Genomic DNA, 10,230 nt, shown 5'->3' on the forward strand with positions numbered 1-10,230 from the left:
ATGGTGCCACTTTTTTTCAGTCTATAACTCACCGGGGCTGTTCAGCCTGTTTCTGAGTGGGGTTAAAGGTAGGGCTGAATTTTTCCTCCCAAAATATTCCTGTTAATGGCTTTCAAATGTTGGCATCCCTGGTGGGTGCCTGGATATATATATATGTGTGTGTGTGTGTTGGCTGCTGGCACTGTCTCTCACACACAGCCAACTCCCCAGCTCCCAGATATTTAAGCTAACTCCATCTCCTCTCTGGTTTCAGCTGCATTTTTAAAGAAAACAACTCCCACCAACTGCAGCAGGAAATCACTATTTGGGTTTATGAGGCACCTCTTCCTGACGAGCCACGTGGAAAAGGCTCTGCCTGCTCTGCAAGGCAGGTATCTCTGTGCTGCTGGGGCAGCTTGGAGCCTTGACATCCTGTGCCAGCCCTCAGCATCTCATGGCCAAGAGGGACAAGGTGACACTTGAAAGCCACTCATGCAATGGACTGCAGCTTTTGGTAGCAGGAAAATAGGGAGGTGCTTGAGCTGGTAGAGTTTGTATCAGCTCCATAGATGAAATACAGTGGCCATAAAGGTGTTAAAAGTGGAAGATATGTTACTAAAACAAAAGTAAAGCTGCTCAATTTTATTAGCCACATTTCCTAGTTCAGGCCCCTGCTCTGCATGCACAGAACATCTAGAGTGGAACTCATAAGTAGGAGCCCAGAGGATGTAATTAGCCCAGCAGATGTAATTAGACCTTCTGCTGGTGGTGCATTAGAGCACGGAGCTGCTAGGCCAGGATCTGGCCCTTCCATGCCCAGCCAGGGCTGCCACGCTTTTCCTGGGTGTCCAGACCACACACCAAGCCCCTCATCAACCCCTCTGAAGAGGTTGTTTCTCCCTCGTGTTTTCCTGACCTCTTTAATGCTGGAAAAGTCATCTGCTCCCTGCAGAGCCTGATCCACCCGCTCCTTCCAGCCACTGGCTCTGTCCTGAGCCCAGCATTGCCCGCGAGCTGAAGGCACCTTTGGTTGGAGCCCACGGTGATGCTGAGCTCTGGGATGAGCTTGGGAAAGGGAAAACACCCACCAGGGAAAGATGGGGTCTGTGTGTCTGCCCAGCTGGGCTTCACCCTTGTTTTTCTGCCTCTGAGCAGAAGGGTGAAGGGGTTGCATTAAATCAAGCCTGGTTGTGTATATATATATGTGTGTATACACATGTATATGACCCCAGGGGCCACTCCAGATGTCCTGCACATCCTGGCTTTGTCCCTTGTTGTGTCTCTTGGGGGCCTTGGTGTTTATCTGGGGACAAAGCCCCCACGTGCCCAGGTCTCTGGCAGTGCATGAGGGTGAGGAGCTCACCAGGCTCCTCAGCTCCTCCCCAGGCACCCAGGAGAGGGTTAACACCAGCATTTCTGCATTTTCCTTCTCCAACTTGGTAGCAAGGCAGAACGTGGGGATCTCTGGGCTCCGTTTGGGTCCCAGCCCCTGGGGCTGGCTGGAGGAGCCGGCGCTTTCAGGCAACTTGCCCTTTGGCAGCAAAACCCTCCAGCATTTGCCAGCTCTGCACTGCTTCAGCTATCGCCGAGCTCAGGCGGCTTCTGCAGCCCCTTCCCTGGAGACACCAGAACTTTCTGGGTAATCTCTGCTGGCAACAGCAGCACAGAACTGTCCCACCCCGCTCCCCCTGACCTGGCTGCTGTCAAGCTCCTGCTGCAAGGGAGTGCTGGGAGTGCCAGGATGGCAGCACCCAGGGGTCTGGCCTTTCTGGTCATGCTCAGCTTCCTCCTGGAGCTGGGGAGCTGCTCTCCCCCTGCCCCATGGCACATGGGCCCCCATAACCAGGGGACGGGCAACTCCGAGGGTCCCTCTCAGAGAGGGACATGGGGACACCCCAAAGTGACAGCAAACATGGGCCTGCTGGCAGCAGGTGTGGTTTCAGAAGCCAACAAACCCTCTCCTGCATCCTGCAGGCACGTGGGGCAGCTGTGCAGTTGGAAGCCTGGGGATATTTTTCCTTCCTGGACAGTGCTGGCTCTTGTGCAGGAGGCTGAGAGGTGTGAGATGGCTTGAAGCCACCTTGCAGTGCCATTGTGACACCCCACCTCGGTCCCAGCCCTCAAGGACACAAGGGACCCAAACCAGTTGCTTGTGCCAGCACAGGCACTGGGATTTTTCCATCATCAGCTGCTCACGCTTCTGGCAGGTTCGGGATCAAAGGAGAAATCAGCTCGTACCAGATCCTGCCCAAAGAGTGGGAAAAAGTGATGCTGCTGGGCCTGCGGCCTCAGGCGGGTTTTTTGGGGCAGGGTGAAAGTGAGGAGAGGAGCTGGTGGACCCACAATGTTAATTCCTTCCAGCTGTTGTCAGCCTGGCAGGTTCTCAAAGGAAGTTTAATAGACTGCAGCCGCCTCCCCCGGCCCGTCCCCCATCCCCACGCTCTGCAGAGGCAGCCCAGCAGAACCTGGGATTACATGAGCTGCTGGGCCTTCCAAAGACCTAGTTTTATTTTTTTTCCCTTTGGCTCTGAAAGCGTTTTCGTGTGTGTGTGTGTGAGAGCACACACGTGTGCCATGCCTTTCTCTCACCCTCCCCCAGCAAAACCTGCCCCTTGGATCACAGGGAGTTAGAAGGGTTTCATGAAGTAGGAGTGGGAACAGAAGCTGGAGACAGCCAGGGACTGCATCAACAGTGAGGAGGAGGAGGAGAAGGCAGCTTTGTGGGCCTCCTTGCTGGAGCACTCCCCAGTCTGCCGTGTGAACTGGGAGGAAACAGGATGAAGAAAGTATTTGGAGTGGAAAATAAAAACCTTCTCACTCGCCTTATTGATCGTGATTGTGGACAGAAATAGCTCAGGCTGCTGAAAGCAATTCCCTACCACAGGAGCAGGGGCACATCCAAGCTGCTTGGATATGGGGCTCACTCTGTGCAGCATCTTCCTGCAGCACAGGGGGAAAAAGGGTGCCCAGAAACCTCATGGTGATGGGGAGAGCCAATCCCAAAGCAGATGAGTTCCTCACCGACCTGCCGCAGCTCCTGCAGTTCCCAGCCTGGTGTTGCACACCTTGCCACTCTGGACATGCTCAGCATGGCAGCACAGCCCTAGTAGGATGTTAGTAATAAAACAATAAGCTCCTGTCATTAATACACCCAATGTCCTGTCCATAGTAACTCACCAGCAGAATGTATCAGAGGAGCAGCACCAGCTGGGATCATGCACTGCTTCCCCTGGGGTGACAAAACAGATGCATGTCACTCCTGGGGGACTTTACCACTAAGCAGCTTTAAAACAGCAACAACAGAGCAATACTAGCTTCTTTAAAAAACTGGGCTTTTAAATGAGTTTTAGTCCCTTCCACTGAATTGTTTCATTTAGATAACGAAGAGCCAGCAGGGCTGGGGAAGGAGGGCAGGTGAGCCCAGGGTGCCCAGTAAAGCCCAGCCTGCAGGGCCAGCATGGGGTGGGCACTGTGCTGCAGCTCCTGGCTCTGAGAGAACCATAAAACCGAGTGCTGGCAGGAGATTAATTAGTTAAAACAGAGCACATCTGCTGTTAATTAATTCCCAGGCAGGAGGGTTTAACTCTTGCCTTCCCAGGTGGTTTGCAAGGTGGATGGGCAGCATCTGCTTGAATCCAGAGGAAGACTTGAACTTTGCTTTTCAAGCCCTTTCCAAGGATTTCAGTTGCTCTGGTCCAGCATTCCCTGCTCTGGCCTATCATTCCTTGCTTTGGTCCAGCAGAACCATATCAGTGATGTTCAGGAGCACCTGGGACATGAACAGAGCAGCCAGCACAGCTCAAGGCAGTGAATGTCCCCTAGGCTTGGGTTAAAAAAGTGTCTGGCTTTGGCAGTGCCAAAACCCTGCAGGGCTGAGCTGCACTTTGGGTAGCCCTGCAATAGCAACTGCTATTTTATTTGCATTTTTTTTTGAAGGCAGCTGTCAGGAAAGTACATCTGTAGGCGTGACCATCACATACAGCAGCAGCACAGCACGCTCAGCGAAGAGCCCAGCTCTGCTCCCTGCCTCCCCCTCTGCTGTCCCATCGAGTTTCAAGCTGAGATGAGTGGACAGAGCTGCTGCACCAGGACCTGGTCCCTTGGAAGCAGCATTAAAAGGGTGTTTGATGCCAGGGCAAAGGGAGGGCTGGGTGCCTAGGGTGCACGTCACCCCCTTCCCATGCTGGGACACAAACACACACGGCACAGGCAGCCCACAGGACCCTCCTGCACTGGGGGAATCTGTTCCCCATTAAGCAGCTCAGGCAGTGCAGCCCTGCCAGCTCCAACCTCCCTAATTAGCACCACAAGTGAGGCCGGGCTCCGACTGCCCAGAGCCTCCATCCCTCCTTGCCAAAGATGCAAAGGATTTGGAGCAAAACCTCAGCCAGAGCCTGTGGAAAAGCTTCCCCAGACCCTGCGAGGGCTGGATGGGGCCCCATCCATCCCGGGTGGGCACTGATGTGCATCCCCCCCCAGGCTCAGCTCCAGGGCTCAGCCTGGGTGCCTGTGCCAGAGTGAGGGCTCAAAGCCCAGATCCACCACCCCAACCCATCCTGCCATGCAGGGGATGGAAGAAGGCTGCCTGCATCATCCTCTTCCCCTCCGTGCACTTGTGCCTCGCCGGGCTCCGACTGCCTTTAGCTCACCACTAAAAATAGGTTTCACAGCTGAGCAGCAGCTCCAGAGGGCAGGCAGCCCAGATCCCAAACCAGCCTGTGTCGCTGTGACCAACTGACCCATTTGGCCTCGATTTTTAAGTGTTTTTCCCTCTTCCTTCAACTTCAGCCCTGGCAGCAGCCTCACCGCCCCGGCCCAGACCCCGAGGGACTGTGAGACTCCAGAGGGGAGCTGTGGTCCTCAGCCTGCTTGGCATGGCCTGGCACGGGGTGGCATGGCATAGCTGGTAGTCCCACAGCAGCAGGAACAGCCAGGCACCCCAAATTCAGGGGGGCTGCCAGCTTCTAGAGCCTCACACCAAACCTGGGCAGCCAGGAGGCCAGCCCCCCCCCCCCCCCCCCCAAGCCCTGCAGCAGGGAATTAACATCATTTGTTCTTCTCCATTAGGGAAGTCATGTCCCTGGGGCAGATGAAGCAGCTCGTGGGTTCTGCTGCAGGGCAGAGCCCTGGGAGGAGCAGGGGACAGTGGTGCAAGGGGGTCAGGGCTTGTCCCATGGCTGGGGACCCCAGCCAGGCTGCAGGACACTGGGACATCAACCTGTTAGAAGGACAGGGAGACTCTTGCATTTCCCCTCCTGGCACGAGAACCAAAGCAGGGGCAGGCTGGGGCTGTCATTGAGCTGTCCCAAGTCCCCAGAGCCAAAGGAGCCCCCAGAGCTGGGAGCAGGACAGGGGGTGCAGATGTAGGGATGGGGACATTGTGCAGCTGTGAGTAGCAAACCCCCTGGGAGTGCCCTGTGGAGCATGGGATGCAGCAGCTGCTGGTCAGAAATGAAGAAAGACCTTTATTTACAGTAACAAATGAAAGGAACAACAAAAAAAATTAATAATAAAATACCATAACACTTTCATCCCCTTCTCCCCAGCCCTTCAATGGGGTGTTTTCCACCCCTACCCAGCCACGAGTCCTGTCCCCAGGGTGATGGGACAGGGGCCAACAACTGCTGGGGGTCATTTGGCACCAACGAACCCATCACCCCCCCTGGGACCCATGGAGGGTCAGTAACATCTCAGCACAGCTCCAGGCTCTCTCCATCCAGGATGGCTGCCCTGGTCCCTGCTTCCAACCCTGCTGGCAGGGACTGGTGGAGGAAAAGCTTCTTCCCAGCTGGCAAAATAGGGAGGGGAGGGGGCTGTGTGTATTGCACTTGGCTGCTGATGTCAGCACCAAGGAGGGGTGGGGGCTGGCAGGATGTGTCCCATGGCACGGGATCACACAGCCTGGCTAAAGGCTTCAGCATCTCCCGGTGGGTTCCCAGCAGGGAGCAAGGCTCTGAACTTGGAGATGTCTCTGGGCCGGGGGGAGGATGCTCCATGACACCCTTGTGTAAAGCAGAGCACTGTCCTGGGGCAGCCCTGGTGGTGGCAGTGGCTGTCCCACACATTGGTGGCACCCGAGGGCTCTGTGGGACGTGGGACGGGCGCTCCTGCTCTCGGCTCAGGTGGCAGAAGGCTCCCACCATCCTTGGAAAACCAGCTGGGTGTGGGGATGAGGTAGAGCATGATGGGATGGCAGCCATCCCCGGAGCAGCCCTACAGATTCATCCTTCCCCAGGCAGGATCCACCTGGCCCCCCAGCTCCAAGGATGAGCTTTGCAAGGGGGGGATATCACCCTCCTCCACCACCAGCCTCCTTCTTTTGGCGTTTCACACCTAAGAGTCCCCTCCAGCGGCTTGGGCTGGACGGGATGGGCTGGGGGGGACCCACTGCTGGTGTCCCCCCCTGGGTGCAGCCCCTCAGGAGGAGAAGCAGAGCCCGCAGCACTCCATGCAGATCTCCAGGCAGTCGGCCGACTCGCAGCAGGCGTCGATGATGCCGCAGTCCATGTCGCAGGGCAGGTCGCAGTCGGCGCACTCGCCCGAGTTGCAGCAGCAGCAGCAGATGCAGGAATCCTCGGAGGTGCAGGAGCCGCAGGTGGCACAGTCCAGCACGATGTTGCAGAGGGTCAGGAACTCGCAGAAGAGGCAGGAGAGGATGCAGTGGACGCAGCAGTCTGAGGAGGAACAGGCAGAGAGTGGGCAGGGAGGGGGACACCGGCATCCGCGGGCAGGCTGGGTGAGGCTGTGCCTGACGGATGCTCAGCCCCAGAAAAGGTGGAAATCCTCCCTTGGGAATGAATGGAAGGGATGGGAAGAGGGGCTGGGAGTCAGGCACTGCTCCAGGGGCCCCCCCTCAATGCCCAGGGACATGCCCAGACCCCAAGAAAGACCAGTTTTGGAAGACGTGATGACCCCCTTCAGCACCCACCCTGCAGAAGGCTGCAAGGAGAGGAGCTTGGCTGGCACCCAGATCTGAGGGTCCCAGAGGGCTAGAAGAAGGGTACAGGAGAGACCCCAAGGGATGTGGAGCTGGATAAGAATGGCAGGAATAAGACCCACCCCTAGGAGAGCCAGTACCTTCTTGTGCCTCAATAGGGATGTGGGATGAGGCTGACTTGGAGCTGCCCTTGCTCTTCTTGCTGCTCTGGCTGTTGATGGAGTGGTGTGACTGCAGCTTGCGGGGGGGCTTCGCAGCGCTGGGGAGGGGGCGGAAGACCCCGTTCCCAGCCTCCCTGTTGGCACCTCCTGGATCCAGCCCCCGCCCGGCCCCGTTCTGCAGCAGGTGGGTGGAAGGGCTGGGGGACTGGGGGGCTGCTCGCACCTGGGGCTGGCCTGGGGGAGAGAACAGCACGTTATCCCCCTGCCCCGAGCCCCACTGCAGTGCCCTGCTGGGGGGGAAATCTGTGGCCCCTCCCCTGTCACTGCATGGGAAGCTGGTTCCCAGCTGGATACAGGGTGGCCTCCCGGGAGGATGAAGTGATGGTAACAGATGCCCGGTCCAAGAGGGTGGAGGTGGCAAAGGAGGTGCAGGAGAACAGGTGGCTGGAGGGAAGGGCAAAGGCTCCAGAGAGAGGGAGGGATGAAAACAGAGCAATAAATAAAGACTTGTTGTAAAGGATGCTCTGCAACTGCCAAATCTCAGCAGAGGACATGGAGGAGGAGGACCCCTGGGGTTCCAGCACTGCTGGCACAGGCAGGATGGCTGAAGCCAGAAAGGTCAAGTGCAGTTGGTGCAGAGGCACAGTGAGGCATCCTTGCCTCGAGCTGGGTGAGAAGAGCCTGTGGCTGCTTCCAGCTGAGAGCCATCATCCTGTGAGCCACTGTCCTCCCACCAGCCCAGGACACAGCACTGCTGGATGGAGCTCCAGGCCATCCCCATCACCCTCCATAGAGCCAGAGAAGATGAAGTGCCACCAGAAAGCCAGGCTACTCATCTCCCCAGGACCGCATGAATTGGCCGCTTGATTAAAGGGCTCCCCAGCCTCTGGCTGAACTTTTCTGCAGGAGGAAGAAAATAAATCATATCTGCTCTGTCTGTGCCTCCCTCCAGCCCCCAGACGCTGCAGCCCTGAGAGTCCAGTGGCCCCGAATCCTGCCGGGAAGCTGCAGGAACCAGGACACGGCTCAGCCCAGCACTCCTGCCCAGCACTGGGTCCGGTGGTGGGGACAGCTCTGGGAACCCAGCAGTGGGGAGGGGGATCGAGCGTCCCTCCCCCCGGCAGCGATGCCAGTTGAATCCACAAATAAACTCCTGCCCGCCAAGTGTTGGTTTTCCCCTCCCGCAGCAGGAAACAAGGGATGATTCAGGCGAGAGGCTCGAGGGCAAAGGCACCTCTGGCTGCTGGGAACAGGAGCTGCTTTCTGCAGCCCTGGGGGGCAGGGGACAGCGCCAGGAGGGAGGGGGCACAGACGGTCCCTGTCCTGCTCCCTCCCTCTCTGGCAAAAAAATAAAATAGGTGGAGGTTAAAGAACCCACAAGGGTCCAGCTGTGCCAGGGGGAGCCGGGCTCAGAGCGCGGGGGCTTGGGTGAAATGCTGCATCCTTGACCTGCACTGGGAAAGGGACTTAAAATAACTGGAGCTGAGCGGGAAGAGCAGGCTGGAAGCAGGAGGGGTGGGGGAAAGGCAGAGAGGAGAAATGGAAAACAAATCTTGGATAAAATGGGATGTGTTCCCCCCCCACCACTCAAAAAAAAACCCCATCAACCACCTCCTGGGGGGTGTTGGCTTCCCATGCACCCTTCTCCTGTGGTCTTGACTGCTCGAGTAGCACCACGCTGGAAGGTGACCACAGTGCCCTGAGGATGCCCAAAGCAGCCTGGCCTGGCAGTGTCCAAGGGCAGCAAAGTGCAGTGCTGAGCACTGAGTTTCTCAAGAGGTTTGCAGCAGCCTGCAACTCGCTCCCTTTGGCCTTCTCCATTCCGCTGCATTCCTCAGCCCTGCAGCAGGGAATTAACATCATTTGTTCTTCTCCATTAGGGAAGTCATGTCCCTGGGGCAGATGAAGCAGCTCGTGGGTTCTGCTGCAGGGCAGAGCCCTGGGAGGAGCAGGGGACAGTGGTGCAAGGGGGCCAGGGCTTGTCCCATGGCTGGGGACCCCAGCCAGGCTGCAGGACACTGGGACATCAACCTGTTAGAAGGACAGGGAGACTCTTGCATTTCCCCTCCTGGCACGAGAACCAAAGCAGGGGCAGGCTGGGGCTGTCATTGAGCTGTCCCAAGTCCCCAGAGCCAAAGGAGCCCCCAGAGCTGGGAGCAGGACAGGGGGTGCAGATGTAGGGATGGGGACATTGTGCAGCTGTGAGTAGCAAACCCCCTGGGAGTGCCCTGTGGAGCATGGGATGCAGCAGCTGCTGGTCAGAAATGAAGAAAGACCTTTATTTACAGTAACAAATGAAAGGAACAACAAAAAAAATTAATAATAAAATACCATAACACTTTCATCCCCTTCTCCCCAGCCCTTCAATGGGGTGTTTTCCACCCCTACCCAGCCACGAGCCCTGTCCCCAGGGTGATGGGACAGGGGCCAACAACTGCTGGGGGTCATTTGGCACCAACGAACCCATCACCCCCCCTGGGACCCATGGAGGGTCAGTAACATCTCAGCACAGCTCCAGGCTCTCTCCATCCAGGATGGCTGCCCTGGCCCCTGCTTCCAACCCTGCTGGCAGGGACTGGTGGAGGAAAAGCTTCTTCCCAGCTGGCAAAATAGGGAGGGGAGGGGGCTGTGTGTATTGCACTTGGCTGCTGATGTCAGCACCAAGGAGGGGTGGGGGCTGGCAGGATGTGTCCCATGGCACGGGATCACACAGCCTGGCTAAAGGCTTCAGCATCTCCCGGTGGGTTCCCAGCAGGGAGCAAGGCTCTGAACTTGGAGATGTCTCTGGGCCGGGGGGAGGATGCTCCATGACACCCTTGTGTAAAGCAGAGCACTGTCCTGGGGCAGCCCTGGTGGTGGCAGTGGCTGTCCCACACATTGGTGGCACCCGAGGGCTCTGTGGGACGTGGGACGGGCGCTCCTGCTCTCGGCTCAGGTGGCAGAAGGCTCCCACCATCCTTGGCAAACCAGCTGGGTGTGGGGACGAGGTAGAGCATGACGGGATGGCAGCCATCCCCGGAGCAGCCCTACAGATTCATCCTTCCCCAGGCAGGATCCACCTGGCCCCCCAGCTCCAAGGATGAGCTTTGCAAGGGGGGGATATCACCCTCCTCCACCACCAGCCTCCTTCTTTTGGCGTTTCACACCTAAGAG

General features: G+C 57.5%; 1 protein-coding gene across 1 annotated transcript; it reads right to left on the minus strand.

Moving 5' to 3' along the window:
* Positions 1–6,396: 6,396 nt before the first annotated feature.
* MDFI (MyoD family inhibitor) lies at positions 6,397–10,073 on the minus strand. Its single transcript, XM_010007108.1, has 3 exons — positions 10,031–10,073; positions 7,057–7,311; positions 6,397–6,653 (listed from the first exon to the last, which is right to left on the minus strand). The coding sequence occupies exons 1-3, from the start codon at positions 10,071–10,073 to the stop codon at positions 6,397–6,399; spliced, it is 555 nt and encodes a 184-aa protein (XP_010005410.1).
* Positions 10,074–10,230: the final 157 nt, after the last annotated feature.

The sequence above is a fragment of the Chaetura pelagica genome, unplaced genomic scaffold (assembly GCF_000747805.2).
Source record: "Chaetura pelagica isolate M959 unplaced genomic scaffold, ChaPel_1.0 scaffold757, whole genome shotgun sequence".
NCBI classification, from domain to species: Eukaryota; Metazoa; Chordata; class Aves; order Apodiformes; family Apodidae; genus Chaetura; species Chaetura pelagica.

Bases quoted from the DNA above. Each gene is read 5' to 3' on its own strand.
- MDFI (XM_010007108.1), bottom strand. From the start codon at position 10,073: ATGCTCTACCTCGTCCCCACACCCAGCTGGTTTGCCAAGGATG. The intron at 7,312-10,030 runs GTGGGAGCCTTC...TCTCTCCCCCAG, and splicing joins CAGCTGGTTTGCCAAGGATG to GCCAGCCCCAGGTGCGAGCA. The intron at 6,654-7,056 runs GTACTGGCTCTC...GTTCCTCCTCAG, and splicing joins CCCTATTGAGGCACAAGAAG to ACTGCTGCGTCCACTGCATC.